Consider the following 21,535-nt stretch of genomic DNA (forward strand, 5'->3'; position numbering starts at 1 on the left):
ATGTTCAAGCAGAACCTGCCTTCCAGTAATTTAAATCCTACACTCTGCAATTATAGAAAACAAGTCTTGACCATCTTCTGTGTGACACCCTTTGGGATACCTGAAAAGTGCTATCATATCCCCTTCAAACTCTTCCTCTCAAGCTAAACATTCCCAATTACTTCAGTCTTTCTTTAAAGGAATTAGTCTGTAGTTCTCTCTTCCCCAACATTCCTGTTAGTTCCACCTCCCTCTTTGGATAGGAACAAGTCAGAGATAGTTATGTATATTCCTCCCCCCCCCCCCCAAAAGAAGAAAACATCAGCAAGACAATTCAGAAATGTCCTGGAAAGACTATGCTTGGCGGAGTTTGCTCCCAACAGATGTCAGGGTAATAAAAGTCCCCCATCATGACTACTTCATGCTTCTTGCTTTTGAAAAGCATCTTTCCCATCTTCTCCTTGGCCGGCTGGGTGACAGTCAAAACTAATAGCACTGCTTTTATTTTTCCTTCCCCTTCCACCCAGATGCTCTTTTTAGTATCACCAAGTTTATTCACTTGGATTCATATGCTGGTAGGAGCGCAAACACTTATCTTTGATAATATTGTAGCACGTTTTCAAAAACTGTAATAGTTTGGTACGAGAGAGCCAGAGGATCGTGCGAAGAGTGAGGGAAAGCAGCATCTGCTTTCAAGAAGGTCACATCTCTGGAGAATATTTCACCAGCACAGATGGCTCTCAAACACAATGTGCTCAGTCGATCAGGAAATACATGGAAAAAAGAGTTCACCTCCTGCAAACCAAGATCGCAAATGAAAAGTACCTCTCATTAGCAAACTAATGAACCCAAACTACCCAAAGTAGAGAAAAGGGCCCCGAACCACACACTATAGCATGTATTAGAAACTTTGAGACCACGTTATGGGCATTCTTATGAAATGAGTATAGCACATGTACACCAGAAGGAAGGTCCACATCATTTTATTTTCTAAGGCTGGCTCTGAAACGCATGTGAAATTCAGAGGCACCAATAGAAATAAGAGTTGTGCCTGAGGCTGGTTGTTTTAAACAAGCTAACTTTCCATTGATTTTCTTAAAAAATAGAAGAAAATCAAAGATAACTTTAGCTAAGGTAGAGAATGTGGTGGACATCAAGGAGCATGCTTGGTGGACACCTTGTGACAAAGGGAAGACCTTGTGATGGAGCCATGAAGGCTTCTGATCTGGTAGAGCAGTTCTCCTGGTGAAACAGGGGAGAAGGACTTATTTCCCCCTCTTTCTGAAGTTTCTGTGCCACTTTGAAATCTATAGTGGGGGCTTGAGAGGTCAACAGGAATGGTGTGGGATATGTTTCTGTAGATGCAGCTGTGAAAACAGTTTCCACCACTTGACAATGAAAGCAAATTCTAGGAAAAGGCTTTGTAAATGTAAGATATTCAGAGGTCTATCCAAGTGAAGTGCTATCCTGACTACAGATAGTCCTTGCTTAATGACAGTATTTGGGACCGGCAATGCCATTGCTAAGTGATGCGGTTGTAAAGTGCGACTTCACATGACTATGCTAACTTACAGCAGCAATTGTGCCAGTTCTAGTTGCTGTCGTTAAGCGAATGCTGCATGGTCATTAGGCACAATGTCACATGATCACCATTTACAACCTCCTGCTGGCTTCCCCATTGACTTTGCTTGTCAGAAGCCGGCAGTGAAGGTCACAAACAGCAATGATATGACCGCAGGATGCTGTGACTGCCGTAATTGTGAGCTGGTTGCCAAGCACACAAATTGCAATCACGTCACAGGGATGCTGTGATGGCTGCAAATACAAGGACCGGTCATTCAGCATCATCATAACTTTGAATGGTTGCTGAATGAATGGTTGTTAAACGAGGACTACCTGTACATCACTTTGCCACTTTGAAGAATAGACAAATAGTTCACATAGAGGAATAGTTCAGTTTTACAATAGTTAAAGAACATTACTTATTTTCCAGAGTTAGCTTGCTCCATAAACATAAATAATAGCTAGATTTCCAATCCTTCATAAAACAGATCACAATCATATTTATATCCCACACAGAACTAATTTGCATATATTATCAGTTCAAATAGTGATTTAGTGATGGAAGTAAAATAATTTTTCAAAACAGTGTTTTGGATTGTGCAACCCCATTTTCTGAGATTTCCACACAAAGCTTGCTTTGGGTGTTTTATCTATATAAACTCACTTTAAAGGTGTCATTTTATTCTAACAGAACTTTATAATAATCTCTTATACTGATATAGAGAATATAAGTGAATGGTGTCTACACAGAAAGTAATTTATTACAAGACAGGAGAATACGTGAAGAGGAATTCATTTTTTTTATAACAGATTATTAGAAATTAGAAATCGGGCAGTATCAGAGTTCACACAATTCAAATTTGAGACCCACATTTTAAGCCAAATTGTTGATTTGGCTTAAAGAGTTCCTTGCAGATAGACCTGTACTGCTTAACAAAATAATAGGCAAGTGTTCAAACATATAAAATATAAGCAGATTGCAGAATTCAGCTTTCTTTAGTAAAGAATTTGGATAGTTACAGCAAGAATTTTATTTTTTAGTACACTATATATAAGCATTTGCTAGATTATAAGATAGGGGAACAATCTGTGCCTCTTGGACTAATTTTAATTGCTCTTTAGAATCAAACAATTCTGACCTCTGGCAAGCAATATTCTAAGAACATAAGAATAGCCTTGGTGGAGCCAGCATTATGTTTCACTCAGAGGCCAAACAGATGCCTCAGGGATGATCAGAAGCAGGAGGCAAAGAACTATCTTTCTCTCAAAAGTTTGGCAAAACTTTGGATGCACTCCACTTTCAATCTTCCACCAATTTATCCAATCATCTTTTAAAACCACCCAAGTTAGTAGCCATCACTACATCTTGCAGTAATGAATTTCACAGGATAATTATGTGCTGGGTAAAGAAATACTTTATTCTGTCTATTCCACACCTTATCCAGATCAACTTCATTTGATGACCCCTGATCCTTGTGTGTTTGGAAAGGGAGAGAAACGGCTCCCTGATCTGTTTCCCCATATCATACATGATTTTATACTCTTTGATCATGTCCCCTTCGGTTACCTTTAATTTAAGAGTCCCAACCATTCTAGCTTTTTCTTGCTACTTTCCAATACCACACTGGATAGAAAACAGAGAGGCAGATAAAGAAAGGAGAGTCCCACCTGATTTGACTTTGGTCCCTACACTTGACTGGCAACAGTTCCACAGTATGACCAGCTTCTATGCTGAATAATATAAACAGTCTGTCCCTATCATATATACAGTAGTTGTCATTTTTATATAGCTGCCAAACAGGTTTTTTTTTTTCCACATTTCCATTCTAGAGAAAGCTATTCCGATCATTCTATTATCCTTAAATCCTGAGTATCTCCACAGATGCAACTGATAAAGAGCTGACATAACACTCTAGTAATCCTAAATTACCAGCAACCAAACGTGAACCTTTTATTTGTAAAATATAAAGTTGCAACTACCTGTGTTAAATATTTCAGAGATAATGTTCCTCATCACTAGAGCAAAAAAATGAAGACGCAGCTGAGGGTGCAGCTGGGAAGACACTCAGGTTTGATGTCAAACTTTTCTGTAATGTTGCTAACTGGGGATAACTTGGTTATAGAAGCAAGAATCTTATGAAATGAGCAAATAAGAGTGTTTTATATTATGGATAATATATATGGGTACATGGATACATCCATTATATATGAATATATGGTTATGATATATCCATATATTATATTAATATTATATATGGATATTCTGTTGCCAGGTTTTGGGGGGGGGGGTTAAATTTGCTCCAAATATTCAGAAACACTGAGTGGGTTTATTTCAAGAATTCTTAGTGCGTGCTTTAGTTTGAACATTTCTGTACATGCCTTCAACACAAGGAAGTTTCCAGACATTTGGCTAAATGTGACTTCTCTTTTCATACCCAATTCTGAATTCCTTCATCATTTTTTTGTTAAGACTGATATGCCGCTAAACCAATCCATAAATTAAGGAGAATATATTCAAAAGAGCAGGAAAGTCATCTTCAAAAAAAAAAAAAAAAAACTGGTCAAAATCCAAGTCTGATATGGGTGATTAACCCAACCTGCAATAAAAACTCTTGACATATTAGGCTGGAGAGCTTCGTACAGTCTTCAGCTCTCATCCCACACATACAACACAATTTTAACAACAAGATGATTGATTCTACTTATCTATTTTTTCTCTGCATGAGCTTGAGTGTCCTCAATTTAACAAAATCTGGATCTGGCAACATTTGCAAAGGATGATGATCATAATAATCCTTTGCAAACTTTGCCAAATCCAGATCTTGTTAACTATCATAATAGCAATAATACCACTGATTTTCTCACATTGCTTTAACTTTATCTAATTGTAAAGTTAGGCTTGGATCACAACATATACACTACGTTCCCTGAAATTTTTCTAAACAATCGCATTTTCCCTGCCACAAAACCATGTGGAAGCAAGCCACTGGATCCTGCAGAGCTAAAGAAACAAAACTGATTATAGGACTTTATAATCACTTCCACCCATTATTCGACATCTAAAAGCAGAACTAGAAAATCCTTCCCTGAGTGACTATTGAAATTGTCTGGCAATCTATCCAAGAAGCCCTTCAATAAAAATCAAAAGATACATTGAAGGCCTCCAAATTTTATTAAACAGGAATCTTCAGGTCTGGAGCTTATACAGTACATTATGGGAATGTGTACAGGATTCAGAACAATCCTAGAAGTGAAACCAGCTAATTTCCCAGAAGGGGAAGGAAAAAGAAGATTTTAGCCCACCTGGAGTATGGAGAACTCCAGTGGAGTGCTCAAGGACTTCCAATGTAGTTTCATTTAAATATTGCTTTCCAGTTATTATTTGAAGAGATGAGAGGGCAGCAACTTAGCCATCTTTCATGGAAAAGAGCAGGTTTGAGGCCAAGCAGCTTTTATACAGGGTCAATTCCCTTTTGCTGACTTAGTGGAGCTCACTGGAGCTACATGTTGGTCATTCAAGGACAAGTCATCAAAGGAAATATGGATCATCCACACTAGTGGCAACCCTGGCAAGATGGAGTGGCTTTGGGTTTTTGGCTCCCTGGGGTCTGGTGACATGTCATCTTTGACTCTGGTTGGGGTTGCACTTCCCCAGACTTTGCTGATGCACAATTTGGGGGTCATCCTGGTCTCACAGCTCCTGCTTGATGAGCAGGTAGCAGCCGTGGCCAGAGGGACCTTTGTACAGATTCATCTTGGGTACCAATTGCACCCTTTCCTGGACCAGGAGGCCCTGCTCACAGTCACTCATACCTTGGTCACTTCCCATTTGGATTACTGCAATGAGCTTTACATGGGACTGCCCTTGAAGACCACTCAGAAGCTACAACTGGTCCTGGACACAGCAGTGCACACAGTGTTGGGTGTTTCTAAGTTTGCCCTTGTTATATCTCTGTTGTGCAAGCTGCACTGGCTCCCAGTTTACTTCCGGGTGCAATTCAAGGTGCTGGCAATCATGTTTAAAACCATATATGGCACAGGGCCAGGTGATTTAAGAGACCACCTCTTCCTGAAAGTGTCTACTGCTCCTACCAGATCGGATAGGGTAGGTATGCTCCAGATCCCTTCCCTTAAATCCTGCCACCTAGTGGAACCTCAGAAGTGTGTCTTTTCTGTGACTGCCCCTACCTTATGGACACCCTACCCCCAGTGATCTGGCAGGCCCCCATCCTTTTAGCCTTCCAGAAGGCTATCAAGACCTGGCTTTTTACCCACGCGCAGGGGTAAAGTGAGGTGGGAGCCTCTCATGGCTTGTTGGGGCATCCCGAGGGGATGACTAAGGTGCTGGGTTTTGGTCTTGTTTTATGATTTATGGTTTTAAGTTTTTTTTTTAATAGTTCTGGGGTTTTATTGTTGTTGTGAGCCACCAAGAGTTGTGTTTTAAGGTGGGTGGCCATACAATTTTTAAATAAATAAATACATTTTATTTTCAGATATAGGCAGCATTTGGTTACATCCAATGTGTTTGAAAAAAGAAATTAGAGATGGCTAAACTGACTTCATAGATCAGAGAAAAGACAATGTCTACATTTATTGCTGACTGGAAACCCCTTGTGGACTTTTTGTGTGAAACAGGAAAAAAAATGAACTTATGGTTTATGGTTTTGATGATTAGACAGGATTATAGAAAGAAGAGAGTTATGTTGTAACCACAGAGTAAGAGGTAAATTTATAATTGTACTTACAGCTGCTGTAAAGAAGATCAGAAGCTACTTCTTTGTATCTTTTTTTCATTCTTTTCTATTTTTCCTTTTTTTCCCTTTCTTGCAATTTTAGCTTCCTCTTTTATTTCTTTTTCTTTTCCTTATTTTATATTAGTTTACATTAGTTTTTAATCTCCCTTTTCAAAAATCTTTAATACAAATTATACTAAAAAAAAAGAAAACAGAAATCAGAGAGTTAATGTAGGCAGAACATATTGTCTGTAGGTCTCTTTGAAGTAGATATTCCTTTCTCTCCCCCTTCCATCCCCACCTTGTGCAAATATTTCAACAGAGTTTAGAGCTGAGAAGGTTTGAGGATGGCTTTGTATCATCCCATTTCATAGGAAGAAAATAAAGAAGACAGAATGTATTAATTTATAGTACTTTTTATACCAATTCATTCATATCTATCTATCTATCTATCTATCTATCTATCTATCTATCTATCTCAATAATTAAATTAATTTATAGTACTTTTGTTCCATTATGGAATGAGTAGTACTGATTACTAATATTATGCTTCCTAAATTCACTTTCTTGAATACAGAGCAATGACTATGACATGCAACGTTAGTAGAGATTGCAGTTGCATTGAGAAATACCGGAAGGGTATGGGTGCACCTTCAATCTCGATTCAAATGACAGGGGACAAAAATCTAATACTATATTCAAATGATAAGATAACCCTCAATTTAAGATGATTCCCCATCTCACTTCAAAAGATCTGGCCAGAAATCTCATTTGTTGCCATTACCATATTCATGGTAATTTTAAGATAGCCTTCCTATTTTAAAATTATTTGGGGAGTGAAGGGGAAGGAACTAGTTAGAATGGTAAGATAAAATGAACTGAGAAAAGAATAAAGCTCAGCAGTTAAGTCAACACGTCAGTAGTGTACATTCCAACATTTTAAACTTGCATACATTTGATACATTATTAAAATAGATAAATGTCAAGTGTACACAAGGCATTTGCATGGACAAGACAATTTCTACTATTACAAAATAAGAGCACAGCTCTCATGTATTGGAGCTGTGAATGCACCATGCTTCTCAAGAGGAGTCCACACTGGTTTAGCAACTGCATATTACAGCAAAAACAAACAAACAAACAAACAAAAACACAGGAAGAAATCTATTCATATAACTGTCCTTCCAATCCCCATAACCTCCATCCAGCCTGAATGCAAAAACAGAATGTGAGTTAAGGTTGACCTGAGACTAGAGAAAGAGGTGCAATTATATAATTGACCCAAAATGCTATAAACAACACTGAATACGGTGCCCTGTATACCGTAAAATCTAGCAGGTATCCATACCTAGCTGACCTTGACTAATCTTAAGAAAGCTAAGCAGAGTCAGATCTGGTGAGTGCTTGGATGGGAAACCACCAAAAATCTCAGGGTTGGAGGCAAGCCTGGGAATTAACTAATAAAATTAAGTTTTAGTAGACTGAGAAGATGGAAAACATTTTGGAAACAAGCAATCTCTTCCATACTTTTGCTAAGGAAACAGGTCCATGAAGCTGCAGGATATCAGATAAAACTTGAGGGACTTTCTTTTTCTTTCTTTCTTTCTTTCTTTCTTTCTTTCTTTCTTTCTTTCTTTCTTTCTTTCTTTCTTTCTTACAGTTCAAAGACAATCTTGCACTGGGAAGAAGTGACAGCTTCAGATGCACTCAACTGGGCCTCTTTCCTTCTGTACCATTTTTTTTTTTAAATTTTACTCACTCACCTGTGCCTTCTATTCCTTGCAAAAATTGCCCCTTTTGAATCCCCCATGCCAGGATTCCTTGTAATATCAGAGGTCATTCTAAATCACTTCAAATTAATTCTGACAGGCTGTCGCTTGTCAGTTTCAGCTCCTGACACAATGCATCTGAACCCATTTCAGACTCCAAATAGAGATTATATTTCTGAATATTCTCCTGCAGAAACCAAATAACCCAGCTTTGCTAGCTTTACCTGTTTGTTTGTTTTTTAATAATGAGAGGGAACATTCAGACATATCCTTTCCTTTCCTAAAATATGAAGTCCTGAAATCCACTGACAAACAGACCAAAATGATTTTTTTTTTTTTTTTTTTTTGGCTTTCAGTAAAACAGATCAGAACTTTTACTGCAGAGTGACAAGTGACAGTTAGTGAGATGATGTGACTGCTTTAAACAGCTGCAGGCTGGTGCTTTGTTCACATCCCTGTACACTCTACAATACCTGTTTGTAATTAAATCTGAAGCTGAGAGCCAGAGAGATCTGCAAGATGAGGTCAAATGCCAAACAGAGCATGCTTTAAGTTCTGCCCCTTTTGCATATACATCAGGAACAGTGCACACATACCCAGATGCCAGGGATTGCGTCATTTTAATGAAAGCACCAGATCCCGCAGATCTGCTCACCACTCATTCTCAGCCATTTAGAAAGCAGAAATTACATACCCAGGATCTGTTGTGCAAATGTTTCAGGAGATTTTGGCTACAGAAGATGTTATTCCAAGGGGGGGGGGGGGAGAGAGAGAGAGATCTAATGTGATACCAATACACAAACATTCATGCCCCATGCACACTGTGCTCTTTTCTCCCCAGAAGAGCCTGCAACATTTCAATTCAAAGTGAGGTAAATCATCTGCAAATTTATTTTACAGGTTGCTGTATTTGTTTGCTTCCAACCCTCAAAAAACCAGTCAAAAGGAATCTTGGATAATGTACCAAGATCTGGAGTATGTGCTCAAATATAATCAAATAAGGTCAACTTCTCTGGCACATACAGTGTTCATCAAGGTCAGCTACAACGACAATCAAAACTGTTTTGAAGTAGGTTTCAGTACTTCATCAGGTACTGAACTGAGAGCAAGAGAATGCAAATTAAACTGTAGCCTATTTCAGCACAACAGCTGGATTGTTAATGCAACAACATCCCTAAATTATAAAAGCCCACGGTTGATTCATGCATGCTTATGTAGCATATGGGATTTCTCTACATTTGATTACCAGCAGCTGTATCCATGAACCAGACTTAGCTACAAAGGCCTGAGTCCCTCCATCTACCTCCCCTCCCCAAAAAATTAGATTAAAATTAACCACTCTCTTAGTCGAGGAGAAAGGACACATATGCATTGACCCACAACCATTTCTGTCCTAAAACAGCTATTTCCTTCTGCTGCTTGAGTTTTTAGAAGTTACACACTTTTATCACATAACTTTGCAGGCTTCCTTTCCTCCCTCTTTTCTGCTTTTTTTTTTTTTTCCTTTTTTTCCTTAAATGATGTTGAGTCAGTTTTAAGTAAAATTCTCTCCAGGGTAAACTGACTCTGCAAGTGTAAAAAAGTCAAGGTGGCAGCCGTGATGGTAAAACACACATTAAAAAAGGTGGCACTTTGACCTCACCACCGTGGCCGCTATCTTGACTTTTTTCAACCACACCCTGTGGACACCCCTGACAATTTCATCAGTGGTGTCACCTGTGTTTAAATTTGCCTTTTGTCTGACACAATAAATCCATATTTAAAAATATATAATAAGCTTACTTGTTCAGATGGGGTGTGATTTCACTGAACAGGTCAGAGAACATTTTGGTCTATGGGGTAGTTCCCCAAGCAAAAAGGGAGGGGGGACAGAGAGAGAGAGAGAGAGAGAATGAGAGAGAGAGAAATGCCCATTTTTAGCTGAAATGGGGCAAGCCTTGGAAGATAAGACCTGCCAAGAGATTCAGCTGATACAGATGGAGATGGAAATAATGCCTCCTTCTGCTGAGGTCTTGGGCACTCTAAGCCTACAGGTTATTTCCTATGACAGAGAACAATGTAACACTTAGCTGTCAGGAAGCAATTTCAAATTCTCAAAGTACTTCCTATGAGCCGTCCTTACAAATAGCCCCACAGCTATAAATCCTCAGGTTGCAGTGGCTTGACCTCACCCTGAGGCAGTTCATGGCTGGGGTGACATCTGAGCTTCCTCTCATGCAGGCCAATCCTAAAAGCTGACTCAGAACCTACAAAGGCCACCAAAGACCTGACGACCTCCACCTACTCCCAAAAATAATCAAAACAAAAATAGCCGCCTGCTTGGCGGAGGAGAAAATGCCTGCATTCATAGACACACCACCCTTTCTGTTGTCCAGCAGCCTTTTATCTTGGCAGCCCTTCACCCAGTGAACGGCTGCCTTTTAAAGCTGCTTCCATGGACCTGGGTTCATTCATGAGTAAATAAAGGTTTGGGACTATGGTGCTAGTTTCCCCGACCAAGTCCAAATCTTCCTCTAACACTGTTTGTCTAACAATGTTGCTTGTCTCAGCCAAAGGCTCTGAACACAAAACTCCACGTGAGATGGCAACAGTAAACAGCGGCAGTGAATTAAAAGGACATGAACTCAGAGCTCTGTTAAACCTGCTCCAGGTTGCTAATTGTCATCTGCTTCCCTTCGTTACCCACCAATACCAATATATAGGTTCGCAATATACAAATTCTCAATATGGGAACCTGGTTTAAGCAGGCTTAACAGGGGTATTAATCAGTTTAATGGGCATAGTTTTTCCATAGCATTATTATCACGTTTCCAAAAATGAGAGTCAAATCATCACAAGAGCTATTACTACCAGAGAAGGTCTACAAGCTAGAATCATCTGCCAATCACCACTTACAGAGATTGTCCTAAATAACAGACCAATATATTAAAGGCATTTATGCTACATGAAGCTAAGTACCTTGCAATAAATTCTGAGTCTGTAAGTGAAGTAGGATTGGATTCATGTTGTGATTGGAGCCTTGCAGTGAAGCCATGTCAGATATTGAAAGCAAGAAATACTTCCATGAAAACTCATGAAATCAGTGGCCCCAAACACTCTGAACTGCCTACAGAGGGGAAGAGGGAAATAATCCACTGAAGAAATAAAATATTACTAAGGATAGCCAGACTATACTTCTTTGCTTATGAAATAATAGTTTCCTGCAGTGGCTAGGTAGGAAGGATATGGTTTAGTAGCAGTGAGTAGATGATGTGGAAGTCTTCATTTATATTTTGGGAACATCTGGCCAAGAATCAGGCTTGGCAATTTAATTGCTAGCATATTATAATGGGAAATTTACAAATTAAAGGGTGAAAGAAGAAAGTTTAAAGTTTAGGAGAAACTAAACCAGAGCAGAAGCTCTAATGAGCAAGAGGAAGAAGAGAATGCTTTTTAGGACTTTTTAATAATTTCTATATATTATTAATTAATCCTTCTTCAAATGCAAATCCAGTTTAGTATGAGACATAGAATATAACTTAGTTTTGGATGTTCAATCTGTAGGAATGCCCAAGGCTGTGTGCTCCAATTCTAGCTGTTTCCAGAAGGTAGTGGTGCTGGGGGAGGGAGCTGTTTAACCCCCTGGTATTGACAATGGGGGTTTTCACTAGATTCCAATTTATTCCCCCTGGGGTTCAACATCTGTATGAACCCACAAAGTAAGATAATATAAGGAGGTAGGGTAGATAGTGATCTCATCAGTATGCTAACAACGGTCAGCTCTGCCTCTCCTTTTCATCATATTCAAGAGAAGTAGTGGAATTGCTCAACCAGGGAATGGCTGTTGTAATGGACTGGGTGATGTCCAGCAAACAGACTAGACAGAGGTGTTCTTGTGGATAATTTCTCCATCCAGGTGAGTGGAGTTCAACCTGTTCTGAATGGAACTGCACTCTCCCTGAAGGGTCATTTCATAGCTGGGGGGGGGGGGGCGGTCTTTCTGGATTCATCCTTGTCATTAAAGGTACCAGTGACTCTGTGCCTCAAAGCACATTTCACCAGATTAGGCTGGTGTCCCAGCTCCAGCCTGCCTTGGATTAATCTGGTTACCATAATCCATGGATTAACGTGGCTACCATAATCCATGTCCTTAAATTCTTGCTTTGATTACTCCAATGTGCCATGGAGCAGCCCTTGAAGATGATTGGGAAACTTCACCTAGTACAAAATGTTTCAGCAAACGTACAGACTACAACTGGATGATATGAACACATAATGCTATTTCATTTTGATCTCCACCAACTCCTAGTTCATTTCCAATCCAATTCCAAGGGCTGGTTTTAACTTATATAGCCCTTCACAACTTGGAACCATGATATCTGGTACCAAGGGGAAATTTTTTTAATAAATAAATAAATAAATAAATAAATAAATAAATAAATAAATTCATTCATTCATTCATTCATTCATTCATTCATTCATTCATTCATTCATTCCCAGGACTCTTAATAATGTGTTAATCCTGCTGTGGTGTTTAATTCTTTTGTTACTGCTTTTCCTCTCTGTTACTGTTCTATTTTGCTAATTTTATTTTCTATTTTGCGCTGTGTTTTTATCAAACGTCTTCATGTATGTTTTCATTAATGGGTTTAGCTTAACTGGAAAAGTAATTTGTAATTGTAAAGCACTTCAAGGTTTGTTGAAATGGGAAGTGATTTCAATCAGTAGGTTCAATTAGATTTCAGGAAAAAAAATTAGGTGGCGATAGCACAGTTCTTATATGAATATTGCATTTTAAACATTATTTAATTTTTAGTCTTCTATATTTTAGGTCATTACAAATATGCCATGATATAAACAGCACAAACCCAATGTATGAAGAAAAAAATAAAACTGTTAACACTTAAGCTACTTCATCAGGACCCACAGGCCAAAAGAAGTCCCATCAAAAGGGTCACAACACCCAGGTGAAAGATCTACTAGAACTCCCCTACAGAAAGGAACATTCTCTTCCTTTAACTAGCCAGCTAGCCAGTCAGATGGCCCACAGATGCAATAACAAAGTAGTTGCTCAGAAGCAAACATATCAAGAGTCCAGGTCACTTCCCATTGCTGGTGGCTAACCAGGCAATTGATAGAACTAACCACATTGTTGGAGGTAAGGCCTGAGCCCTGCCAGAATGGTGGGCCATATTAATGGGCTGTTCACACTACGGAGGTCAGTGGGTAGCAGCTTGATCTTAGCTTCCTCTTTTAGAATATTAATATCTTATGCTCTCCTCTTCCCCTTTTATCCACTTCTATTCCAGATCCCACTAGACCAGCTTTCAATGATCAACTTCAGTTTGATGGAGAGAAGGTCAATAAGAAATTCATAAACACACATATGAACTTACACTGGAAATTCAGAAAAAAAGGCAAAGAGTAGCTGTTATTATCAGTATTTAGGGCTGGGGTCTTCCCTCAAGGTGCCCAGGGAATCATATGTTTTGGTAGATATCTTCTCTGTTGCCTGTCAAATTTCTTGCCCTGCCTGTTTTTTTTTTAAAAAAACATTTTTAATTTAAAAAACTGACACGTTGACATAAAAATCTAGCACTTGTTCTCAGCATTACCTTTAGTTCCAAGGATGAGCCCCAAATAGGTTCTATGTGGTTTCTTAAAAAAATAAAGCGAGCAGCTGCAGCTTGGTTAGAGCTACCAGATCTGGCTGCCAACATCCAGAAGACAATTAGATGGGAGGGAAAAGATGCAAAAAAGTGCTGCCCCTAATGGTCATCCAGAACTGGGCAACGTAGACCAGTGGTTAGCTTGGTGCTTTGCTTGAAAAAAAAAATCTATGTCTACCCCTCAAAAAAAGAGCTAAGTAAGCTGTGGAACTTCTGTGGGAGGGAGCTACAGGGATCACAACTGATATTCTGACAAACTGGAGTTTTCTAACTGGTTATGCCCTTCATGGCTGCCCTTTTGTTAATGGGAAGACTCCCCACCAGCAGTCATTTCACAAGAGCAAATTATCTATCTATCTATCTATCTATCTATCTATCTATCTATCTATCTATCTATCTATCTATCTATCTATCTTCTACCTCAATAACTGCAACATGGAACAATGAATTAAGGACCATCCAAAGAATACAAGTAGCCTACTCTCCAAGACAGAAACCCACAAAAATGCTCATGGTCTCGTATCCTCTCCTATATAAGACATTAGTGTCACTCTCACAAAAACATACAAAAAGACATGTATACTAATTTTATAAAACTGAACCATAAAAAGCCACATTAATGTCAGCATTCACTTATTTTTGAAAGGCATCAAAATACACTTTCTCTTAAACTACTAAGTAGTCCCAGACCCTCCAAAAGAAATTTTTAACTCTAGCCAGATTGAGGCATAAACTGGTGTCCACTGAGGATGTTATCTTAGTGTTTATTTAACAGGGCTGTGCATACTAAAAATGATTTCAAAAAACGCCTTGGCCCTCTCATGAGCATAGTGCTTCTCTGCTCCTTATTAAAGCAACCCTGTCTTTTTTCAATTGACTCAACTGTTAAAGCAGCTATGTCTTTTTTCAAGTATGTGCTGACAAAGGCATGTATTAATTAATGAACAGTAGAGCAATGGTACATTTACTCCAATCAGAATCACTTCTGAATTTTCAAAGAATGCAGAATTTACAATTTCATGTGGTTGTAGAAAGAGCACAGAATCAGCACCAATCAATACCAGCTGCATATTTCAACTACAGTTACTACTCATGAGCATTTGTGAATCCAAGATACCTCAATGAGGTAAGATTTACTGAAATCAGAAGTACATTTCATGAACAAAGTTGCTTTATTGCATCTTTATGCTCAAATACACATCAACTATTTCAATGTAAGTATTTCCAAATATTATTTTTTTGCAAAAGCTGGAAATATCCCATACTGACAGCTTTAGTTTCACAAGCATCATTCCTGGAATTGCAACACCCCCTACACATAGATTACAGCCTCCCAGCTGACTTAGTCTTCACAAAAAGCTGGAATGATTGCAAGATGAATTTGAGCGATGCCTCTTGATCCAAGTTTATGAGCCCGGTAAACTAGTTTGACAGGGAATTATAACCTGAAGGCAGAAGTTGTGAGGGTATATAGCTCCATGGCTTGTAGACAACCATCATACTGAGACCTGCCGTATAAGTTCTCATAAAGTCCAAAAGGACTGTTTCCATATTTAGTTTCTGTTTATTTATGCTTTACTGCCACTGGAATAATCAACATTCAGAACTAGTTTTACAAGAGTTCTCACATATACCCTGTGGGTTCAAGAAAATGAAACTGGTTGAGAATGTCTACTTACATTTGAAGTTATCCTTAGTCCCAGGAGATACCTGTGAAAAAAGTGCTTTCAATTATGAGATCTGTCGAAGAAACATTCTCTGGGAAGGCATGTGAATTTTTACTGTAAACTTTACACTAAGTCTGGCACATTCACACCTAGCGTTGCAGTGAAAAGCTTTCCTATTTTCAGCAGCAGAACTTTTCTGCATCCATTTGGGAACCTGGCGGGAGCAAGGGTGCCCAAAATTTGCATGCATGTTTGGCTGCAATGCAAAAAAACCAGCCCTTTTCCAAAAAAAATAAATAAATCACAGAATAGCCCTGCAAAATTTGGAAAACTGCAAAACTAACCGCCAAGTGAGTTCCAGTGCCTGTAATGTGGGAAATATTCAATTTGTATTTAAACATAAACTTTCCCTCCAAATCCTAATAGAGATCCAGTTAGACAAATATACTAAAAATGAATCCTATTGTGCATCTTACCTGCTCTGTGTGGGCTTCTCTTCCCAGATGACTTGAAAACTTCCAGTGTACATGAACCCCCCCACCTCCTAAATGCATCTGATAGCTTAAAGTGCAGTATTTGCTACACTCCAGCAAGATCAGCTCTCACTTCTAGTTCAGCACTTCCAAAGAATCTCATAGGTCACCCCAAGACTTATGGAAAGAGATGGTCCTTTAAATGGGTTCTGACACCGGCACAGGTGCGACACAGCACAGCACAGATGGGTTGCCCGAGAAGGAATTGGCAGCTAGCTTTTGGAAAATGTCTTCAGAAGCTATCGTCTGTTTCGCTTTGTTGTTGTTGTTGTTGTTGTTGTTGTAGCTTTTGGAAAATGTCTTCAGAAGCTATCGTCTGTTTCGCTTTGTTGTTGTTGTTGTTGTTGTTGTTGTTGTTGTTGTTATTATTATTATTATTATTATTATTTTCAGGCCTCAAAGCAAGGGAAAAGAAACAGAGGGGGACAGAAATCTCACACAGTCATTTGATCTGCACTCAGTGAAAGAGATAGTACACTGAAATTGTGCTACAACTTTGCATCTGTATAGGACTAGAACCTATAAGGTCTTCTTTCCTGTAGGTATGTATGGAGGCTACAACTAGTGCTATATGAAGCTCAGCCACATATTACACTAAAGTTAAATGTTCTGAAGGAACACTAGTCAGCTTCCATGTCAGTCCTAGCCAAAACAGGGTCCTGGTGTTCAATTACTTCATTATTTACCACAACCTAGGCACATTGTTTCTGTCTTTTTCACACTCCATAAATGAACCTTCCAAAGAATTCAATCCCCCCAAAATGGAGGATTTCTTTCCTAGTCTGGAGAAGCTGGGAAATGGGAAGCCTTGGGCATGCCCTGGAAGCCTACTCAAGAACTTTTCAGCAGCATCTTCCACAGCAAGATATTGAGCAGTGTGCAATATTTTGTATTCCCATGGCTCTGAGTTCACAATACATTGTTGGGAATTTGAGATACCTCATTTCAAGCTGAAAACAGTTCTGGACTGATCGAACCAGCCTGATTTATGTGGGGAAAGGAGTGCTTTGAAGCTGAAACAATTTGGGCATCTCTGATCTCCCTCCCCTCGACAATGGTCCCCATGGCAATGGTGCAGTGTCACTTGATTGGGACACTCGCATTCTTACTTGATCTTTATACAGCAAAAGAGAACGAAGAAACTCTCATGAGCATTTGCAACATGAATAAGTGGTGGGGTTGGTTGGTTGGTTTTAAAAAGGAGATCCTGGAGGAGAAACTTCTTCTGACCTAAACGTCAGATCTGTGGCACAGTTGTAGTCTGCACATTGCTGTAGCTAGGGATTTGTTCTTATCATAAATACCAGCAATAGCTGCCTTTTAAAATTACATTTATTTCCAGCTTTTTCCTCAAAGGAGCTCAAAGCAGCATATATAGCTCTCTTCCTGTGAGCTTGGCTGAGCCAAGACCTATTAGCTTGTCCAACATCTCTTCAGAACAGAGTACAAATTTTCACCTGGGTAATTAACAGTATTGACTGTGAACACCATCCCTGGACATAAAAGGTCTGTTGCTCACAGGGCAAAGTTTTTGCTTTTTTGTTTTTTTTTTAATTTTGTGAGTAAGCAGACTTATTGTTCCTGATGTATATATAGCATCATCCACACTATGCAGACAAACAAAAAAGGAGAAGAGGAAAACCTTAATTTAGACTTGGCCACGATCTTTTCTATCATTTCATAATGGTGCTGTCAGTGGGTCAGAGGGGAGGCCGCATGCCCAGGTTAAATTGCAGCATTAAGTAGCAATGAGTGCCAATGTGAAATGCAAAAATAGATACAGTTTTTTTAAAAATGGCTTATTTTGGAAACGAAACCATTACAGAGCTCAAAAAGTAGCTTGCCCAATTAGCATTTACTGAAGTAAATATTTTTTCCCCTGCTCATTGCTAAGGGAAAAATATCCTCCAAGATTATCTATAAAATAATAAAGATAATGATGATGATGATGATGATGCTAATTATAATAATTATAATGTAGCATTTGCCATTAATTCAGAAAAGAAAAGTTCTTCACTATGCTCCCCCTTCATATGACCTCATGTGCAATTTCAGAGAGATGAAAATATTCAGTCCAATCTTACTGTAACAGAGAATATGGCTCTATTTATGTGACAACCTGACAACATACAATTTCATGCTTGTTGAACTGATCTGTGTTATATATTCACTGTGAATATTATGAAGCTTCGCCATTATAAATATGAAACAGGACACACTTCTTCAAAATAACTCCAGCAGCAATTTATAGCTGGCTTGTTTGTGTGTTAGGGAGTTCCAAATGCCACCTTCTGAGGCTACATTTCACTAAAACAGATGTGCGACACAACTGTGACCAAAGTGGATTTGCAGTGACCTATGAGAAGGAAGGCTAATATACTTTTTTGCTTGCATGACAGCTGACTCCAATTTGTATTTAGAAATCTGACTTGCAAGAACACAGTGTCCTCACGGCAGTTGTTTTAACACATGGGCCAAGACATTATGTTCATCATTTACTATAGCTTAGCCACCTTGTCCTGGATGAATGTTTCTCTTCTTAATGTCAGGCCTTTGACCAAAAGCCCCGCAGGTCACTTTCTGCAATGCGATTGGATGACTGAATTGCAGGCAGTTTAAGGCAGTTGTAATCCTGGGCTCAAGGATTGGCAATGTTCCCCAGCCTGCACCTTTCAACCCTGATGAAAGCCATGGAATGATTCCGTAACACCTTCAGATTACTGGCCCGCCTACCTCTTGTCCCTCTGCTCCAGATATCTTTCATTTTCGCAGCCGCTAGTCCCCGTCAGCAGGCTGACCTCTGATACTTGCAACAGAAGCTTGCTTGCCTATTTCCACCCCCTCCCCAGACATCAGCTTTAACCTTGACCGCTCCAGGGATAGACCAGGAAACTGCTGAGGATCATGTTGGACATTTTGTTACATCTCCTTCACGTGGTAACTGGACAAGGTTGCTCACATCATCACACAAGAAGCTCGCCAAGGACAGATCTTGAGCCTTTTTGGGCTGAGAATCATCTGAGAGACAAGACAAGTTTATATGGACTTGCTTCAACAGGCAAAAAAAATCTGGACTAACACTGAAAGGCAAAATTTAGCCAGTCCAGGAGAACACACCTTGCAAAAGCTAGATGAGGAGAAAGAAATATGTAAGTATTTCCAAGGGTGAAATATGAAATCCAAAATGTGGGTGAAATTTAATGAATTCCTGCAGAATGATCATGCAGTGAAAGACCAAGCTTGATGGTACTAAAGTTTATATGCAACAGCCAAGCAGATTTTTTTTCTTAAACAATGTTTTTGAAAACACAGTATCTCCACCTGTCTCCTTATTTACTAAACTTTAGTGCTCCAAAGGGCATGGCATCATCCTGTAATTGCAGCTAAACATATGATTATATGAGATTTATTTCACCCTCTGAATCAGAATCAGCAATTGTTAGATTTGGAGCTCAGAAGAAATGGCTGTCTTCAATACAGCACCACACCAATAAATGGTTTCATTTGAACTAGATTGCTACTGAAAGGATTCCAGCTTAAATCAGGTGTCTCCTTTTGAAAGGCTCCGCTTTTACTGATCATGAAATTTGGATAGGATAACAGAGCCCAGGAGTTGAAAGGACACAGAGGGTAACACAGAAGAACAAAGATTGTGGGGTTATTAACATCACTCTTTATCTTTGGTTATGGCACTAAATGAAGGTAGAAGGGATATAATTACTTAGGAATCTTCTTTTGGGCACAGAGGGAATAAACATCCCTCTGCCAACAAAACATACACGTGACATTTAAAGGTCTGTCAAAAATGTCCACTTCTCTGCAGGCCCACTGAAGACATGGCTTCCCCCTTGGTCTTCCCACTCACTGCTAAGATTCTGGGAAGCCCACTCATCTGAAAGTTGTCCATGTTAGGAAACACTGGTTGAAGTAAAAAAACAAAACAAAGAGCTCTTAGGACTAATGTGGGGAATCAAACGGTCAAGTGGCAATGCAAGGGGATTCCCAAGTAAAATGTTAATCAAGAAAAAGTAGGAGGTGCAATGGAAATGCACACTCTTCACAGACTGCAGAGCCATTGGCATGTGGCACACTGAGTGTATACATCCCTAAAGATGAACCTTTATTTATTTCTTTTTTTCCTGCTTGAAGATGGAAACTTACCCAGTATCTTTTAATGAGCAGATGCAAGCTGTATTGCTTTTCTAATTACACTCACTAAGATCTACATATGCTTACATTCCAGCCTCACAGTTGCCAAGTCTTCATAGAGTACATTCAAATGAATTGGGAATGTTACTGAGTTCTCATCTCCTTCTCCAGATCTACACTGACATGGATGGTGCTATAATCATGGCCATGCCTATGGTTGGACAAAATCTAGAGCTTGCAGAGAACATCAACTAATCAATATTCGCCCGAGCTGCCTCCAAGGTACCCTTATAGTGGATCCAAGCCTTGTGATCTCGTCCCAGTGCCCCAGATTATGAATTCACAAACCTTTGTGAATTCACAAAGCATCTCCTCTGTCCCAGTGATGTCTACATTTGTTTGGCTGTCTGCAAACAAGACCAATCACCTTTCATGAAGGGTAGCTGACTCTATGAGGAAAGAAAGAAAGAAAGAAAGAAAGAAAGAAAGAAAGAAAGAAAGAAAGAAAGAAAGAAAGAAAGAAAGAAAGAAAGAAAGAAAGAAAGAAAGAAAATAGATCCCACTGATGAGGCAATTCCATGCCCATGGTTATTTATTAGCCCATATATACCACTGACAACTAAGCAGTAAACCTGCATAGAAAAGTGGCTAATAAGTGGGTGGCTGTGAGCATGGTAACATGGCAAAAACAGAAATTCTAAAGCTTATCCAGTGCAGCCACAGTGGCCATTCAGAACTTCTTCTGAATGCTGGAAGAAGATTAAAAATGCATCCACCAGGGCATGGCAGCTCCATGAACAAGATACGAAACCTCTGCTAAAATACATGGAAAGGCTGAGAAGAAAAGATAAGGTTGATCACAGATGAGTATGCAAAATATCTGCCCTTGTTTCAAAGGATGCGATGGTGACTGGTAAAGCTGAATGCAAGAACTTAGGGGCATGGGAGGGGCAAGAAATTCCTGGTATGGAAACAGACCAGCCCCATGGACTGTAGCTGCACAAGGAGAGTCCTGATGTAATAATAAAACATCAAAGGAAAATCCCTTTTCAGTTTAATTCAGTGTAAATGCATCGGTTTGATATCCATAAATTAGCAAACACTATGTTTAATGCAAAATCATGCCATATTTATAATGATAAAAATCCTGTAATTCTGTATGAAGCTCACAGACATATATGAATTAATTTGACCTGCTTAGAGATTTATTCTTAACTCTGTAGAGTCCTTGATGCTCTCTGAGCTTGGTTGTTTAATTGCAGACGTTTCATTACCCAACTGGGCAACATCATCAGTGCTAGTGAGTGTGGGGTTTGCTCCCTGTTTACGTACAGTAGCTCACTCTGCCAGTGTTGGTGGGGATGTGATTTTCTCCTTGGTAGTTCCTTGATTGGGGTATTGTTCTCTGCTTGATTGTTTGTCTGGTGTTAATCCCTGCTTAACTGGGTGTAGGCTGCTGGAAAGGATGTGTTCTGGTCTTATCCCAGATAAGCA

At 39.2% G+C, this 21,535-nt stretch overlaps 1 protein-coding gene across 6 annotated transcripts in view; it reads right to left on the reverse strand.

Moving 5' to 3' along the window:
* Positions 1 to 21,535, reverse strand: part of PPARGC1A (PPARG coactivator 1 alpha) — a 625,128-nt gene that overhangs the window by 74,921 nt on the left and 528,672 nt on the right. For 2 of the 6 annotated variants that reach the window (XM_088131381.1, XM_088131380.1), the window contains exon 3: positions 15,372 to 15,402. The exons of the other annotated variants lie outside the window; for them this stretch is intronic. In XM_088131381.1, coding sequence (XP_087987507.1) covers positions 15,372 to 15,402 — 31 coding nt within the window. The remainder of the gene's footprint in view (positions 1 to 15,371; positions 15,403 to 21,535) is intronic. 6 annotated transcript variants of the gene reach the window in all.

This window comes from Python bivittatus, unplaced genomic scaffold (genome assembly GCF_059951505.1).
Source record: "Python bivittatus isolate LINGU-HERP-01145 unplaced genomic scaffold, Pbiv_v1 ctg000960_np1212, whole genome shotgun sequence".
Lineage (NCBI taxonomy): Eukaryota > Metazoa > Chordata > Lepidosauria > Squamata > Pythonidae > Python > Python bivittatus.